We start from the raw sequence: 20131 nt of genomic DNA on the forward strand, positions 1-20131 counted from the left end.
ATTTTGTCGCACCGTTTTTTCTATTTACACTAATATCCCTGCATGCATCTCTTTTAAAGTAAAAAAGTAATAATCTCTCTCTTTTCTTTTCTTTTTTGTACCATAAAAGAGTTGGTGTATGACAAGTATAAAAAAATCATGTAAAAGAGTACAAGTGCTCTTTGGAAAGGTATATTCCTGCGCACTTCTTCGAAGATAGAGTATTCAAAAAGCTAAAATTATTAATAATTTTTAAACCTAGGATTCCAGCGTGCATACAGGGCCCACCCTAATCCCTATAAAAAGCCCCCATGAGATTCTTTCTACAGAACTCAACACCTAGCTAGATTCTTTCTTCGTAGTTAAAGTCTAGGCACTCCTCATTCCTTCCCTAGAAAATCCTTGGTTCTTGTTTGCTACTTCAACAACCTAACTAATCTCCTTTCTTTTCAAAACTAAACTTGTCACCAAATATACATGGCACAAAACAAATTCATTGGCTCCATGATTTTCCTTGCACTGATCATTTTCGACCAGGGATTTCACTCCACTGAGGGACGATACGTAAAGCATAACGAAAGCAACCAACACCTCGTGAAGTGTAAGAACCATGATGAAGTGCATTGTGGCATTTCAGCTACAAATGTGTATCCACTAACGCCATCAACATCAATGGTTGATGCAACTGGGGCGGCGCCGCCTCCAGCTCACGGTGTCGATGATTTTAGACCCACGACACCGGGACACAGCCCTGGTGTAGGACACTCCGTTCACAATTAGTGCATGAGTTTCAACGTGCATGCATGGTGTCGTTACTACATATTCGTGCATTCTTTCATTATTCGTTTCGTTGTTTGTGTTTTGGTAGAAAGAAAGAAGTGGGAGAACAAAAATGAGTGGTGCCTGATAATACTAGTTGTGTACTTTTATATAGTGTGCTCAGATTTGAATCAGATTGAAGTTGTGTTGCTAGGGAAGGTTCTACTTTTGATTTGTTTGAGGTTTGAAAATATTTGCAGTTATTTGGTTGTTCTAATATGTTTGTAAGTTATAAAGTTAGATTACCCTTATTGCTCTATTAAGTAAACTAGCTAGTTATCAACCTGAGTGATGCGTTCTATGTTTTTGTGGATAATAATAGTTGGCTAATTTAGAATTTATATTTATGGGAACAGATGACACGATTAAAAGATAATAAGAAAAAGTTTATAAAATATATATTTGTTTAGAAGAAAATGTTGTGATGAATTAACAAATACGTCATAAAAAGATATCACAATATTTTTTAATAAAAAATATATGAATGAAATGGTGTACATAGCATTGTATAAAAAAAACATGTAAACAACAATGAATAATATTAGTAAGAAATCATATAAAAAAAATCAGAATAAAATATGCTTTTATTCCCTAAAAAAATTCTCATGTTGGACTTCAATCTCTAAAAATGTTTTTATCTTATTTTAATTATTATAATTTATAAATGCATTACTTTTTGTCTTTAAAGTAGGTTGAAAATTGTAAAATATATCACTATCTTTATTCAACTTAGATAATTATTTAACAAATGTTATGTTTTAGAGTCTTATTTTTTTCTTATTTATTAAAAATTAGGTAAGAATGAACTAATATCAAAGAAATTGAATACTGTGAACACTCACTCAGAGTGAGAGAAGCACACTATGAGCGACTTCATGTTCATCAAAGCGAGTCATTTGGATGTTCTAAGTGAGCTAACTCATAAGAAACCCTTAGAATACTATGAAGAATTCACTCAAACAAACTATCTAAGGGCTCTAAACAAGCAAATACAACAATGTCAATGTTGACAAATCATTAAACTTGCTTAAGCAAGCCAATAGGTCACTCATAGCGAGTATGCATCACAAGTTCAATTGTAGATAGACCATTTAAAATCTTATAAAAGTAGGATTCAGAGATAATAGAAAAACATTCCACAAGATTCAGAGATAATAGAAAAACACTTTACATACTATATATTTTAGATAGTTTGAGAGAATAAAGAGAGTCGTTGTTGAAGATTGACATAACTAACTCTACTCCATGCAACTCTTCATGTTTTTATTCATTTAATTATTTTCTTATATTCTTAATGCTTGTTTTGCTTTGATCATCCAATGCACAATTTTCATATATTTAATTGAGGTTTAGAAACCCTTTTGAAATTATGATTTGGAGATTAATACTTATTCCTGGGAATAAGATAAGTCTTATCGGTCAACATCTTAGGCCTTCAACATTAATGCAGGTTGCTTAATAAAATTCCAAGAAAAAATTAGATTTTCCTTAAGTAACAGAATTTTTCATCTAAAAAATTAGGATTAAAATATTTTCATTGATTGTTGAATTAACTTGATAATTACTTAAATTGAATAATAATTTGGAAGGGTATGCGTGAAAAATCTAGCGATATTAATCATTGACGTTTTTTATTGTAAATTTTTAATTATCTTTTCAATTTCTTTATTATTCAAAATCCTTAAAAATATATATTTTTTAATCTTTAGTGCATTCTTCAAACAAAATATCTATCATTTTCTTTTTCTTATTAAGAATTAAGTTAGATTAATTAATTATAGCATAAGTTCATATGAATTTGAAACTTGGACTTCTACTCATTTTACTAGTGACCATAATTAATATATGTGTTAAATGTCTAATATAGGTTAAATTGCACTTTTATTTATTTAAATGTTATTTAAATTAATGACTTTCATTATTTTGCTTTCTAAATATCAAAATAATTTTGAATTTTACTTAAATTGTACTAGAAAAGATCAATTGCAATGCTGACTCAAAAATTCATTCAAGACAATCACGAAGTGGTGGTATAGTGGCAAAAATTATATAAAAAAAATTAATTATTAACGATAATTATTTAATGATAATAAACTAATTACTTCTATTTTATTATTTAATAAAAATATTAATTAATATATAATAGCCGCTAAAAATATATTTACATTACATCAAAATTTACCATTAGCGATAATTATTTATTAGAAAAAATTCAAGTCTCACATCGACTATATAAGTAGAGAACAACTCTCACCTTACAAGTCCCATATCTTTTAGGAGATAAGAAATTTAAAGAGTACATAAGTTAGAAATCTTTTCTTAAAGAAAAACTCGAATTCCAATTCACATCGACTAAAAGTAAGAAAATTAAAAAATATATAAGTAGAAAATAACTTTTATATCTTACAAGTTTCATATTGACTAGAGATAAGGTAATTAAATAGGCTAAAACCCTATTTTGGTCCCTTATATTAATTGTTTGTTTCAATTTAGTCCCACATTTATTTTTGGTTTCAATTTGGTCCTAAACTAATTAATTGGTTTCAATTTAGTCCCAAATTAATTAATTGGTTTCAATGTGGGGACTTCCGTCCAAATTATTTAAACGGATTTAACTTTTGACCACGTGGATGCCACGTAGATGCATACGTGAATGTCACGTGGATGACAATTTTTGGCTAAAACCTATTTTGGTCCCTTATAATAATTGTTTGTTTCAATTTAGTCCCAATTTTATTTTTGGTTTCAATTTGGTCCTAAATTAATTAATTGGTTTCAATTTGGTCCCAAATATATTAATTGGTTTCAATTTGAGACTTTCGTCTAAATTATTTAAACGGAGTTAACTTTTGGCCACGTGGATGCAGTTTTGATCCCTCAAGTATTACAATTGTGCAGTTTTGATCCCCAAGATTTTAATTGGGTAATTTTAGTCCTTAAAGAATTGCAATTGCGCGATTTTGGTCCTTCAATTTTTAATTGAATAATTTTAGTCCCTCGAATATCATAATAGTACGATTATAGTTTCTCCCATTAAAAATTAATAATTTTAATATATGTATATATATATAATGTTTTAAAATTAAACAATTATTTATCTATTCAAATTAACGTATATTATAATTTTTGATATTATATCAATAATATTATTAATATATTTATAGATAAACTAATAATTTGATAAATATAACTTGTTATATATTAATATACTTTTACAAAAATATAAGTATATTAATTAGAAATATATATCTGATCTTATATATTTATATTTTTGTAAAAGTATATTAATATATATTATAAAATATTATGATATTAATTTATGATATTATTGATATTAATTTATGATATATATTTTTATAATATATATTAATATACTTTTACAAAAATAGAAATATATAAGATCAGATATATATTTCTAATTAATATACTTATATTTTTGTAAAAGTATATTAATATATAACAAGTTATATTTATCAAATTATTAGTTTATCTATAAATATATTAATAATATTATTGATATAATATAAAAAATTATAATATACGTTAATTTGAATATATAAATAATTGTTTAATTTTAAAACATTATATATATATATATTAAAATTATTAATTTTTAATGGGAGAAACTAAAATCGTACTATTATGATATTTGAGGGACTAAAATTGTTCAATTAAAAATTGAAAGACCAAAATCGCGCAATTATAATTCTTTAAGGACTATAATTACCCAATTAAAATCTTGGGGATCAAAACTGCACAATTGTAATACTTGAGAGATCAAAACTGCATCCACGTGGCCAAAAGTTAACTCCGTTTAAATAATTTGGACGGAAGTCCCAAATTGATACCAATTAATATATTTGGGACCAAATTGAAACCAATTAATTAATTTGGGACCAATATGAAACCAAAAATAAAATTGGGACTAAATTGAAACAAACAATTATTATAAGGGACCAAAATAGGTTTTTAGCCAAAAATTGTCATCCACGTGGCATCTACGTATGCATACATACATACATACATATATATATATATGTGTGTGTATGTACACACAAATCAAGAGAACAATAAAAGTCCACGATCAATAGCATATGAATTATGAATTTTCTACCTCTCTCTATTCTTGCACGAATGAAATTATTACTAAACTCATTTATTTTTTTAACTTAAACTAAATTACCATGAACTGAAATCTCAACAGAGTATCAAAAAGTTATAACTACAAAAAATAATAGGGTTGATGGAGAAGGATATCATTTTAAAGAGTTTATGCTGTTTTAAATGGTGATCGACTTTTGGTTTCCATCGCATAGAATTATGACTATAATTTCACTGGTTTGACTAATATGATAATTTAGTAAATTGGAGACCAATGAAACACACACACACACACACACACACACACACATATATATATATATATATATATATATATATATATATATATATATATATATAGTAGGGATATGTTTACTCTAAAATTATAAGTAGGTCTACTTAAATTTATCTCGTACAATAACTCATATTCTGCATCAAATTTCAACAATCTAACCATTAAATATAAAGTTCTTACTGCATAGATCAAATATAAATTTTTTAAAAAATTGAAAATCATTTGATACTTTGTTTCAATAATAAAAATCAATGTATAAAATATTTTTATGATTATTCATCAATTTGAATTAATGAAACGAAGTATCAAATGATTTTCAAAATTTTTAAAAATTTACAAACTTGATCTATGCATCAATAAATTTAATTTCAACGGTTGAATCATTCAGATTTGATGTAGAACATGAGTTATTAAATAAAATAAGTATAGGTATATATATGAAAAGGGATTCGTTTACTCAAGAAGTAAGTTTACCTATACTTATTCTATTTAATAACTCATGTTCTACATCAAATATGAAAGATTCAACCGTTGAAATTAAATTTATTGATGCATAGATCAAATCTGCAAATTTTTAAAAAATTGAATATCATTTGATACTTCGTTTCATTAATTCAAATTGACGAATGATATGTTTTTATAATTATCTGTTAATTTGAATTAATAACATGAAATATCAAATGATTTTCAAAATTTTTTAAAAATTTGCATATTTGATTTATGCATTGAGAAACTTTAAATTCAGCTGCTGGATTTTTGAGATTTGATATATTAAGCATGAGTTATTAAACATAGGAAGTCTAGGTAGACTTACTCTTAGAATAAACAGATCCCTCCTTATATATATATATATATATATAATTGATGCTCCCTTCATTTTTATTTTTCTAAAAGGCAGTTGTTCCAAAACAAATCAATTCATAAAAGTACCATAGTGACCATTTTCCTTTCATATGATTCAAAAACTTTTCTAGATACGATACCTAGACTTTTGTCCAATTTTACTATTTATGAATTTAGTAAGTTTGTCAAAATCATTACAAAGGACATGCTTCTATAACTTCTATTTTTCAAGTGGAGTGGTTCTTTCCATTATGTGGGTGGATTAAGTGTAATATTGATGATGTTGATCATGGAGGGGGCCCTAGGGTTGCGACTTGCGGGGTGGGATTTTTTTTTTCTGATAATAGAGGTGCAAATTTGGGTTCACTACTATAAATATTACATATAGTGACATATAAGAAGTGTTATTATCGATATTATATATGTAACTATAAATCTATTTGACATATATCCAACTAATTTTAGTATTAATTTTGAATGAGATTCAACCATATATATTGTGTGTCACTATAACCTATATGTACACTTTTTTTAACAAGTTTTTTTTTTCTTATTCTTTAATGCCTTCCAGTTGGAGCATATATTTCTTGTTCAAGTTATTCGTGAAGAAAAATAGTCTTTACATCAAGTTGTTCAAAATGTTAATCAAATGCAACACACATAGTTAGAACAACTCTAATTGTGTGGTCAATCAGATAACTGGCGAGATTATCTTATTGAAATCAATACCCTTTTTCTAAGCATATTCCTTGACCATTAATCTTGCACAATACCGCTCCACTTGAACATTTCCATCTCATTTGATCTTGTAAACCTATTTACACTCAATGGCTTTTCAACCTTCTAGAAGCTCAACAAGTTCTCATTTCCTATTTCTTTGTAAGGTGTAACACCCCAGTTTTCATGCTTTTTATTGAGGGTAATTTAGTAATTTTCAAGGTGACTTAGTAGCCTATAGAACGAGCCATTCCCAAATTGGAACGGGTCATTCCAAACTACTAAAACAAGCATGATTTAGTAGCTCAAAACGAGCCGTTCCAAACTACTAAAATGGCCTACAAATCCTAGTTGGGAACGGGGCGTTCCAAACCACCAAAAAGGCTTGTAACCCTAGTTGAGAAAGGGTCGTTCTAGTTTTAGAATGGGACGTTCCAAACATGGTTGTTATGTGTTAAAGTGCAACTTTAGAACGGACCGTTCTGGTTTTAGAACAGGCCATTCCATATGAGAATTTAATACATGATGAAAGGATTCGAAACTGGCCATTCCGGATTCGAAACGGACCATCTAGCCACTCCTGAAATCTATAAATAGAGCACTCTAACAGTGTTTCTGGACATATTCTTTGGAGACCAAGGAGAACCAAGAGAAGGAGATTGACCAAATTCACTCTAGCTTCGTCTTCTGCTCATCTAGGTAAGGGGGGAATGAGAAACCTCGCTCGGGGGTGTAGGAGTAATTGTTGGATAGTAGGATTGATCCTCAATCCCTTGCTTGATGCATGCTTCTAGGAATAGGCAAAATATGGATGTTTTCTGTTTTGCTTTCTGATTGCTCTGTTGCGTTCCCTATTGGATGTGGCGTGTGAATATGTATTTGATTTCAAAATTAGATAAGTTTTGATATGAATTAGAGTGCTCTGTGAGTTCCTACGGGAAACTCTATGAGAAAACAGACAAAATATGAATGTTTTATGTTTTTCTTTTTGAATGTTCTGTTGCGTTCCTTGTGTGATGTAGAGTATAAATATGTAATTGATTTCGAAATTAGATAAGTTTTGATATGAATTCGAGTGCTCTATGGATTCCTGTGCGAAACCCTATGAGGAATATTTATAAGTATCACTATGTGAAATATGAACAAATGACATGAGACATGATGTGAAATGAAATGTGCTATTGTGAAACGTGATGTAATGAGATAAGCTATGAGAATGTGAAATGTGATGAAATGAGATAAACTATGACTATGAGAATGTGAAATGTGATGAATGTGATAAAACCTGAAATTTCATGACAAGTGAAATGTTGAGTCAATGAAATTGTGAATGTGTGACATGCATCATGTGCATATATGAGCTAACAAGGTGTACCTTAGGATCACTAGTGATGTAACAAGCTAATAAGGTGTACCTTAGGGTCACTGGTGATGTAACAAGCTAACAAGGTGTACCTTAGGGTCACTGGTGATGTAACAAGCTAACAAGGTGTAGCTTAGGGTCACTGGTGATGTAATAAGCTAACAAGGTTTACCTTAGGGTCACCGGTGATGTAACAGGTTAACAAGGTGTACCTTGGGTCACCAATGATGAAATGATGAGATATGTGATGAGACACGAGACTGGCGCCACATGTATTTATGAGTCGAGTCCATGATATCATTGCATGATAAATGAGTGTACATGTGATACCGATTATGTATGTTTATTGTTTATATGTGGTTGGTGTTTATGACTTGTAATATTTTTGTTGTGTGTATGTGTGCTATCTAACCTTTATTTCTGCACCTGAACCTGAGTGAGATGTTTCTCACTCCCTTGTTGTTATTTGTCTGTGTTTAAACTGTGTTTCAGGTGATCATCACATGAGGATGTTGGTGATGAGGCTTAGGTTTCAGTTGGGCATGCTCTGATAGGATATGTGACATCGGGGCATAGCTAGGCTTAGTTTAGGATGTTATTTCCATTAAACTATTTGAAAACTCAGTTTTATTTCTTTGTAATTTCCGTGTTGAAGATATTGTTTATGAGTTTATGAATATGAATTCTCTACGTAAGATATTTGAGAATTTGGTTTTATTTATGAAAGATTTTAATTAAAGCATTTTTTTAAAATGATTGTATATGTATGTTGGGGTAGAGGGTGTCACATAAGGCATCCATTTCTTTCTGCATTGTTGTCATCCATAGAGAAACATATGAACTCCTTAAAGACTTTTGAAAGGTTGATTGTTCTCTTTCTTTAATTAGAAAACAATATGCATCGTGATTTTCCATGACATTGTCTGGTTGCCAAAATGGTCTCCTTACCTTATTTCTTGCCTTTTTTATTAGCAAAACAACAATATATTAAATAGGTACAAGGAGTACCATGAATCTATATACAAGAAAGCAAGAAATAGTTGTCTAAGTACATAACAGTTGGTTATTAAAGTAGTGCAAATTACTAACTAACCAAGACTAACCTTAATTTATAGCCCCATGAAAAGAATTCTCCACACTAAAGTACTTGTATCCTCCTTCACTACAATTTTGTCCCTTTGTATATTATGTTCCTTACATGAAAAATTTTAAGATTTTATAAAATACAGATCACAGAACTTGTATGCCACATCTATTCAAATGCCTCTCTAATTTGTTGGCCCCCCAAATTGTTGCACTTTATGGCACCTAAGGCAAAAACGTCCAACTTCGTAAACAAAACATCTTGTCTACTAAGTTTTTCCATCACTGGCCCTATTTGATTCTTTTTCTCCATGCTCTTCTTCTACTACAAAAAAGTTGTCTTCTTTAGATTTCTTCTTTATCATCATTGTAGTAGTGTCTTTGGTAATGTTGTCATTTTTTTGCTCCTTTTGTTGTTCATTATTTGCAAAATCTACATCCTTATTAACAACAACCTTGCAGGCAATGGGATCCCACAAGCGATACCCCTTAACATTGCCAAAATAACCTAAGAGAATATATACTTTCTATATTTGGATCCAACTTTATTTTTTATTGGGAGTTGTACATCACATACACAAGACATCCAAACACATGCAAGGAAGAATTATTAGTTGGTTTGCCTATATCCACATCTCCATTAGTGTTTTTTAAAAAAAAAATTTTGACACTGATCAATTTACTATGTAACAAGCAATTTTAATTGCTTTTTCCCAAAACAATTTGGCAACTCCTATTGCTCTCAACATATAATTCTTGTTTTATCTGTGAGAGTTAAGTTCATTTGCTTTGGTACACCATATTTTCGAGGTGTGTGATAATTGTATTAGTTACTTCAAATTGTAATTATCTAGATTTCTTTAAAATCAGATCATTGCATGTCCTATTTTGTTAAGTTTATAGCTTATGTTTGTTTATAAGTTTAGGATCTAATTTTCATTAATTTCATGTATAGAGGATCACTCTTATCCAACTTTTGTTGCTTAAAGTCCTCCATTGTTGGGTGTCTTTATCACCGCTGGGCTTAGAACCCAAGTTGGGAGACCACGAGGTGTTGAAGGGTTGCGGGGCAAATAATTGTTAATTCATAGTCAATTCCTCGTGAAAAATTGTGCAGCGGCAATATCAAGAACAATCTTCTTAATTTAGTTTTCGTGAAGCATTCACTCTTTCATGTAGTGAATGTTTCTCGAGTTTATGTAACCACCCAACCATTTGTCAAGCAGCCTAGCAATATTCGACAAGACATTGTCTAGTTTTGGTGTAATTTCATATCACATGACGAGATATATCATCAACGAGCCATACCATTTTCCCTATAGGAACTTCTAGAAATTTTATTTTGAAGAAACGGGGAGTAGACACTATTCACAAACAAATATCTTAGTCTACTATTTTATTGTTGGAGAGGAGAATAGTAATAGTGGTTAGTTTTTCCTTATTGTATCAATTTTCTTGGTGGTTGCTCATGGGAATGGGTAACTAACTTAATCATTATTGGGGTTAGATGTAATATAACTCATTCTTATGTATTTATTACAATGAATATAAATGTCTTTGTACTTCAATATAAGTATATTTGCTTTTGTATTTAATTATTTTTATGGTTTGATCACCCATATCTTATTTTATGATTTTGATTATCATTGGGAATGTTCTCTTAACCTTGAATTAAATTAATAAACCTAAAGAGTCTCTTTTCAGGAATGAATATGAGTCTTTAGTATATTGAAAAATAACACTTAATGCAAGTCACTTTGTTAAATGATCAAGGAATTGACCCTTAATGGAATTATTTAGTTCTTTTCTTCTAAGGGATTAGGGTTGAGAAAACATTTACAATTAGATTTGGTTTAAAAGATACTAATTTTTTTTAAAAATTACTAAAAATATTTTGTTTTATAATTGTTTCACAAATTCTTACTAATTCTTTATAAATTCTCCATCCAAACAACGTATTTCACCTCAAAGAATTTGAAATTCTTCAAATAAATGAATTACTCCATTTAAATTACCCATCCAAACACACTATAAAACAATTTGCAAGGGATTTATTCTCTAAATTTGCGAGGGATTTAATAGCAATTTGTGAGGGTCTTGTTCTCTATAGTTGTGAGACATTTGTGAGGGTTTTGCAAGCAACGTAATCTCTTATTTGCAAAGGATTAGCGAAAAAACTTTTCTCTCCCTAATTTGCGAAGGATTTGCGAGCAATTTGCGAGGGATATACTTCTAACTCATTAGCGAGGGATTTGCGACAAGAAAACTCCCTCGCTAGATGAAAAATTCATTTTTTTATTTTCACTCATAATTTGGAGAGGGATTTGCAAGGCATTTGCGAGGGCCTAAGTTCCTCGCTAAATAAGTACTAACTTTAGCAAAGGATTTGCGAGGAGATAAAGGTTGGTCGCAAAATAATCACTATTTAGCGAGAGAATTTAGCGAGGGATATAAAGCCAAGCTATTTGCTCGCTCATTCGCGAGGGATTGGCGAGGAACACAGTTCCTCTCGAATCCCTCGCTAATTTGCGAAGGATTTGCGACGACTTTGCGAGAGATATATTTATAACTCATTAGCGAGGGATTTGCGACACGTAAACTCCCTCGCTAGATGGAAAATTCATTTTTTTATTTTGGCTCATAATTTGGAGAGAGATTTGCAAGGCATTTGCGAGGGTCTAAGTTCCTCGCTAAATAAGCACTAACTTTAGCCAAAAATTTGCGCGGAGATAAAGGTTGGTCGCAAAATGATCACTATTTAGCGAGAAAATTTAGCGAGGGATATAAATCCAAGCTATTTTCTCGCTAATTAGCGAGGGACTGGTGAGGATCAAAGGTCCTCTCTAATCCCTCGCGAATTAGCAAGCAAATAGCTTGGATTTATATCCCTCACTAAATTCCCTCGTTAATCCGCGAAATTCTTGTAGTGATCGACACTCTACTCAATTAGAATACTTGAATGATTTGGTTCACATGCCAAAATAGTAACAATGTGTGTGGCACTATGAATTGCCTTGAAATACCATTTTTTCTTGCAAAATGCCAAAAAGTCACCATCTACATATTCTCATCCATTGTCAGTTCTCAAACATTTAATTTTCTTCTCAGCTTCAAGTTTCACTTGTGCTTTAAATCTCCTGAATACGAGAAACATACCTAACTTCTTGATTGGCTGCACCTACAATCTCCTAGAGTAATCATCAATGCATGATACAAGGTATTTTGCTCTTCCCACATATAAAATTAGTGATTCCCACACATTAGAATGGATCAAGTAAAATATATGTTTGTTTCTTATAATTATGTTAGCAAACTTCAATGTATGTTGCTTACTTGTCACATAGTGCTCACAAAATAGTAAATTTGTTGTTTTGAGCCTTGACAAGAGATTATGTTCCATAAGAATATTTAGGCCTCACTCTAATATATGACCAAGTCTACGATACCACATCATTGTTGCTTCCTCTTGACTTGGCTGTAATCGATGTATTTGTTTCTTGCAATGTATCTACCCAAAACATGTATAAATTGATTGTGATCTTCTTTACTTTCGTCACTATCATATTTCCTTTAACTACCTTTAAGATTTCACCTTTAATGTGGATCTTGCACTTAAGGTCATCTAATTGCCCAATGTGTGACACCCTCTACCCCAACATACATATACAATAATTATGAAAACATATTTTTAGAGTAAATAAATCTTTGGAATAAAACCATGGTTTCACTAACATGAGAGTAGAGAATTCACATTCGTAAACATACTCATAATTCACTTACGAAAATTACAGAAGAAATAAAGTTAAAGGTTTTTCCAAAACAAAAGAAAGAAACTGAATTCCCAAACTAAGCCTAACTATGTCCGATGTCACATATCCTATCAGAGCACGCCCAACTAAAGCCTAAGCCTCATCACCAACATCCTCATGTTGATGATCACCTATAACCAGGGACGGATTCATTCACACACTGTGGGGGCAGTGGCCCCCAATAAAATTTTACAATTTATATATATATATATATATATTATTTTTTTTACTTTTCATAATATATATATATATATTATATTTTAATTTATTATAAAAAAATTGTTAAGTAATGACATACATCTTATAAAAATATGATACATATTATTAAAAACTATTTTTACATATACTATAATATAATATATGTTGATATATTATTAAAAAAATGTAAATATAGACTATGGTGACACTTTTATATGTGATTATAAGTAACATTTTTTTCCAATGATTGTTTTTATATCTAACATATTAAAATATATTAATATTTCATTTATATTTTATTCTATCATGTAATTTTTTTCAGTGACTGAAAAATGTATTACTTCTTTATTTATTAAAGATGTTATTTTTACTTAAACATATTTAATAAAAAAATAAATTTACTCTTATAAAAAAATAGGTGTTGTTCTCATAAAATATTTTTGTTTTAAATGAATGTAGAAATTTAGAAGAGATACAAAAGAAAATAAATAGTAACTATATTATCTTTATCTCAATAATTTATATCATTTTATTCCTCTAAAATTAAATAAGTCATTAAAAATTACAACATCACACTTAAATATAATATCTGACAAAAAAAAGAAGAAATATTAACACTCTATTTATGAGAAAATTTTAATTTATAAAAAATAAGTATATTAAATTTTTTATCACAAAAATATACTTTTAAAAAAAATATTATATTTTTAATAAAAATATTATAAAATATTTTATTGCTCCCACTTAACAATTCTTCTAGATCTGTCACTGCCTATAACACAATTTAAACACTTACAAAGAACAACAAGGGAGTGAGAAACATCTCACTCAGGTTCAGGTGTAAAAATAACGGTCAGGCAGCACACATACAAATCATAACAAAGCACAACACAAAATACACGTTAATCAAGCACAACTCAAGTCATACATATATTAATAGCATATACATAATCACTCATTATGCAATGATGCCATGAACTCGACTCACAAATGCATGCATGTGGTGCCAATCACATATCACATGGTGCATTGCCGGTAGTAATACACGTAAAGTAGTCTAGGAGTACATGTTGGCTCAACCGTGCACTCTCAACTAGAAGGATGTTCTCTTAGGGTCTTGTCGGGATAGTGAAGTCGCGCAAGATACTAAAGTTAGCGAAAATACACACAAAACGGGGGTTGACACTACAAGAATGCACGAAAGTAGCATTGGCCACACAGCGTCGGTCGTGGAGCAGACGCATATAGTGTCGGCTAAGGCAACTGTAGACGGACAACAAACAAAAATAATGTAATTTTTTTGTATTATTTCATAATTATTTAATTTGCGTCGGTCAAAGTAGACGCTAAATAATAAATTTTATTTTAATATATATTATAATAGATGTTAGTGTCGGTTTAGCAAACTCTATATCTTTTTAAAAATTTATAATTATGTAATTTTTTTTATTATTTCATAATTATTTCATTTGCGTCGGCCAAAGCAGACGCTAAATAATAAATTTTATTTTAATATATATTATAATAGATGTTAGTGTCGGTTTAGCCAACTCTATATATTTTTAAAAATTTATATCTATGGACGAAACCCATTTGTCAATCAGTTTGTTTTATAAAAAATAATATATTAAATATTAGTGTCTGTTTAGCTGACACAAAGAATTGAAAATTATTAATAAAACTAATTATAATAATAAAACCTGAAAAGGGTCGAAACTCACTCGTAAAACCTTTCGCACATTAAACAGAACCCGCGCCTGAGTGGCTCACACTAGTACACAAAGGGTGTTTTACGTCGTGTATTTTGACCATTTTACGTCGGAAAAGGGTCCGACGTTAATACGGGAGTCGTAAATTTACGTCGCCACTGGAAGACGACGTAAATTTACGTCGGGCAACTTTTCAGACCGACGTAAAAAGGGTCAAAATCGTGCCACAAATTTACGTCAGACGTGGCCTTGTCCGACGTAAATTTACGTTGGTCTTTGCCAGGCCCGACGTAAATTTACGTCGGACAACGCCATGTCCGACGTAAATTGTGGCAGTTTTTTTTTTTAAAAACGTTTGTAAATTGATATACCCAACACCTGCATATAAATATAATCCAGAATACCAAATCTAAACCAGGCAGTCCAGAATAGAAATTCAAATTGTATTTCAAAATTGAATGACAAAAAGAAAATAATATATAAATCTTAAAAAACATAAATTATGACAATGTAAATCCTATTATCCTAAAAAAGCTATAAAACATGTTTGTCAATGCTATCTAAATAACTAACTATCAAACTATAAACATAATATCTAACTAACTAAACTTAGAAAAAAAGTTGCCCATTGTTCTCTTATCTTGAGCATCTCATCTTCGGGCAATGGAGATGGATCTTGAAAGACCTGAAAGGGTAATTTAAGTGTCATTAATATGCAATGTTAATTATTCTAAAGGTAAATATAGTTAAATAAATTTTGATATGAATTACCTGCGCCCAAGAATCAATAATACCCGCAGAAACTATGGCTTTCATCCAATACATGATGTAATAGCCACATTCAAACGAGTCTTGTTGCTTATTACACTAAAATGAGAAACAAATAACTATTAATTCCAAAGTCAATAAATTTAAATATTATTGACTGTATGAATTAATTTGCTAACCTTAGGGTATATGAAATGCAATGACTTTGATGATCTGGCTCTTCCACTTAATATATTAGCTCCAGACACGATTCTAATTAATTGAAATAAAAATAAATGTTAGCCAATATATATAATTACAGTGTTAAAACATAATGAAAAAATTTAGTTACCCATGTAATTGGCTTTTAATTTCCTGGCTTGGTTTTCGATGAAGTGAACAAAACCACACCACGGTATATTCCTTAGGAATGATTACCATTAACTGCCAATGAGACCTACATTGTATGACAAACAAATCAGTTAAAAAATTACCATGATTAAAAAATCAATTAAAAAACTAACCCGTCAATGTATGGAGCCATGTATATATGTCTTCTTGAGTCACTCATCCATGTTTGCATATATTGTTGGATCTGGACCTGAGTGTTTCCTGATTTTTGGATGGATTGAGGCTCAATAAATCCATATACTTCTGCTTGTGCTTGCTCCACACTCAATTTGTCCATGTACCTAACACAAATAATTATTATAAGTTAAATGTAATTATTGTAAATTTAGACTCATAAAAGAAAATATGACTTACATGGCCCACAACTGTATGATAGATATATTTAACATGGAGGTTCCCCCAACAATCTCTAATGCATCAGGCAGAGATATGTATAGTGGAACATCAGAGCTATCAACTCCAAAAACTCTAATGTCCCACTGCAATTGAATTGGTTGCTTCTTTAATCGTGGTAATTTGATTAGAAGCTTAGATATGGGATCATCCTCAGCTTCTGCGATATTAGCATCATGAACATGAGGTTCTCTCATGACCTCCTTACCACGATCGATAAAATCCTAAAGAAATAATGAAAATTAGTTAAACAATAATAGAATTATAAGAATCTAAAAGAGCAATAATATAACTACCTTTGCCCGTGCTGAAAGCGGCATGACCAAACATTTTGGCCAAGCTAAGAATGTGCCGGTTGCCTGCCCCACTAGTTGAACCTCTGTATTGGGCAAAGGCACTGGAGCAGCAGCATCTTGAACTTGGTCAACCACAACCCGTGTCCAGTCTGGCTGTAGAGGGACACCATGGATGGTTGAGCCACCCTCAAATACTCGGCCAATAGCCACTAACCGTGGGGGGTCATCCTCAACATATAACTCGCACTGGTTTGGTACATCAGTGTGAGCATGTTCCCCTGAGAAATTTGGAGCAGCACAACTCCCTTTAGTGCTGACTCGAACACCATCATGAGCAACTGCAGTCTGTTGCTGAGAACGAGCCAAAAGTTCAAACTTCTCTTCAAACTGTTTTTCAATATTCTTCAGTTTCTCTTCAAACTGCATCTCCAATCTCTGCTCCAATTTCTGTATAACCTCTTGACTGCAAGAGTCGACAGTGCTCCTCGATGATCGGCCACCAAAGAAATCTCGGTGGCTCCAAGAACCACCAACACCACGCACACGACCTCCGTGCTCTGGCTTTCCTATGGCCGTTGTGAGGATATCATTCCGACCATCGGAAACAAATGAGCCTTGGGTGCTCTGCTCAACTAAATCCTCCTGCAACAATAAGGAAGATTAAAAAATCTTATGAATTAAATGAGTTGAAATGAAGAGTCTTAATTTGTATATTTTTACTTACTATTTTATTAGCAACGACCCTTGCAGACTCAGAAGTCATTTGCCCATCTGGTTTTGTCCGGGCTGCTATCCACATCTCATGGCGGGGAGGTGACTCCACACGGTCAGCATCCTCAACCCCTGCTGCCTGTGCCCTAGCCTTCTTCATTTGCTTTTTTTTTCTTTCATATCCCCCTCTTGACAATAGATGGGGTGCATCATTCTTGGCTTGTCGTTCTTGGGCAGCTATTCTTTTAGCCTGCAATAATACAAAAAAAAATGAGATAAATTAAAATATACCTTAAGTATTTGTGTCAATGTAAAAGTTATCGATAACTAACCTGCCACGAAGGGTCCAATCGAGTGGCACAAAATTGCATCCACTCCTCATCAGTGATCTGGTACTTTAGACAGGGAGTCTCATTTTGGCGCTCTCCAAATACATACTCCCGTGTCAAGAAAGTCTTGAAGTCTCTCCACCTGCTGGCAAGGGCAGATAACATCTTCCTCCTCATGCCCTCAGTGTTGGGAATGTCAAAATTTTGCTATGAAAATAACAACAAATAATAAATAATGTATTTAAGTTATATAATATTGAAAGGATGTGAAAGTATATACCTGAATATCCTGCCACATGAGGTTCTTGTCAACCTCCTGAACGTCATCCCATGATGGAATGATAATAGAAACATGTCGTCGAGCTAGGACTCCCAAATAGCTCTTAAACTTGGCAGCATTTGGGCCTGATGCCTTGCCAGAACGAGGATCCACCTCAACCGATGTCCTCTCCTTGGCAATGCGCCCAGCTGTCAACCCAGACAATCGAGTGACAGATCTACCTTCCCTCCTTCCACTGCCAGACCCAGAATCCTCCATAATCCTGAAAAAATTAAACTGTCATTATTAAAACAATGAATTAATTGAATAGACAAATAAAGTAAAAAAGATAATAACAATATAGCAACAAAATAACTAATAAAAAAACAAATAATACATAAACAGAAACCTATTAGGTTGGAATGTTTTCCCATATTCCTTCAGCATGATCACTTCGAATAGCATGTATTTCGTCCACTTCATTGTCCGCAATAGGACCAAATGATCTGCTTGAAAAAGACGGTGTCTCATGCATATCTAGAGACTCATCTTCATGAGTTCCATGCATGGTTCTTCCTTCGAGGACCACTGACCATTTCTCATTACATGGATCATTTACATAAAAAATTCTGTGAAACTTTTATCAGTCCAACCATTTCTTGCTTTTAAACTAAACAATTTTAAAGTTGCTGATAATCTTGTAAACATACTGCATCCTGGGTATAATGGTTGCTCAAAATCAGACTTTAAGGTATCATACACATGTGCTCTTTCAAAATTTTCTTCACCAACATCACCTATCATCTCTTCTAAGTTATCGTTCATCCCTTCAAAATTTTCAGTTGTTGACATTGTTGGAATGTCTAATATTTCTCCGTGCCATGTCCATACTGTATAACTCTTCACAATACCATATATAAACAGGTGATCACGTATTTCTCCAACTTCTTGACGTATCTGATTCAAACATCGAACACATGGACAATAATATGCCCCTTTGATGGGTTTCCCATTTTCTCTTGCAAATTGTAAGAACTCTTCAACTCCATTTCTGTACTCTTGACTAATGCGACTTGCATTCATCCAACTTCGATTCATTATCTATATATTAACACAAATTAACTATTGACTCAGTTATTCATAACTTTTTTAACCTAAACTACAACCCTAAAAAATCGATGGTAAACTAAAGGTCAATGCCTAAAAAAGTCTCTTCTTTAATGCATCTGGAACGGCCGTACTGAAACTAGAACGGGACGTTCCAGATCATCAAATTACAACAAAAAAAATTCCAGCAGAACGGGCCGTTCTCCATGCGGTACGACCCGTACTGCTTGCAGAACGGCCCGTTCTGCAAGGAGAACGGGCCGTTCTGCAAGGAGAACGGCCCATTCTACAAGGAGAACGGCCCGTTCTCCTTGCAGAACGGCCCGTTCTCCTTGCAGAACGGCCCGTTCCAGAGGAACAAATAGCAAAAAAAAAACAAATAAATTACGGGGACAACAAACTAACCTCAAACGACCAACGTGCTGACACTTACAAACTTGGATACGTTGAATGTAGCCGTAAACGCAGAGGGAGACTCAAGTAATTCAGAGGATTTCGTATAAACTGTGAGCGCGGGAATGAAAATGGGACTTTGGGGGCAATATAGGAGAACTATTACGTCGGATAAGGCGTCGCCGACATAAATTTACGTTGCCCTTGTTGAACTCCGACGTAAATTTACGTCAGATTTGGGTGGGACCGACGTAAATTTACGTCGGACTACAGGGAACCGACGTAAATTTACGTCGGAATAGTGGTACCCGACGTAAATTAACGTTGGATTGGAGGTACCCGACGTAAATTACCTAATTTACGTCGGTCTAAGAGAGGTCCGACGTAAATTAGTCTCCACTTATTTACGAAACTGCCACCGCGTTTTTACAACGTCGGTGTTTGTGGTTTGCGACGTAAATTGGGTGACGTAAATACCCTTTTTTGCACTAGTGTCACGCCCCCTTTTTCATCTACCCTAACTCATCAATTCTCCCTTTCCCGGAAGAAAAACATGAACCGTGAGCCTT

At 32.2% G+C, this 20131-nt stretch overlaps 2 protein-coding genes across 5 annotated transcripts; one reads left to right on the top strand and one right to left on the bottom strand.

The window, feature by feature from the left end:
• The first annotated feature begins 456 nt into the window (after positions 1-456).
• LOC109791995 (precursor of CEP5) lies at positions 457-759 on the top strand. The gene has a single exon (XM_020351371.2). The coding sequence runs from the start codon at positions 457-459 to the stop codon at positions 757-759; it is 303 nt and encodes a 100-aa protein (XP_020206960.1).
• Positions 760-14827: 14068 nt separating this feature from the next.
• On the bottom strand, positions 14828-19435 carry LOC145954341 (uncharacterized). 4 transcript variants are annotated; one of them, XR_014431547.1, is made up of 9 exons: positions 18472-19435; positions 18084-18345; positions 17807-18010; positions 17488-17724; positions 16764-17405; positions 16429-16691; positions 16016-16355; positions 15864-15936; positions 14829-15783 (listed from the first exon to the last, which is right to left on the bottom strand). XR_014431547.1 is itself a non-coding variant. In XM_083068362.1 (7 exons), exons 1-7 carry the CDS (start codon positions 18591-18593, stop codon positions 16175-16177), a joined length of 1911 nt encoding a protein of 636 aa, XP_082924488.1. In that variant the 5' UTR covers positions 18594-19435; the 3' UTR covers positions 14828-16174. The 4 variants fall into 4 exon arrangements, 1 of the variants encoding a protein (XP_082924488.1); XR_014431546.1 differs by having other exon boundaries at positions 14828-15936; XR_014431545.1 differs by having other exon boundaries at positions 14828-15601; positions 15688-16355.
• Positions 19436-20131: the final 696 nt, after the last annotated feature.

Source organism: Cajanus cajan, chromosome 2 (genome assembly GCF_000230855.2).
Source record: "Cajanus cajan strain Asha chromosome 2, NIPB_CcT2T_4, whole genome shotgun sequence".
Taxonomy (NCBI): Eukaryota; Viridiplantae; Streptophyta; class Magnoliopsida; order Fabales; family Fabaceae; genus Cajanus; species Cajanus cajan.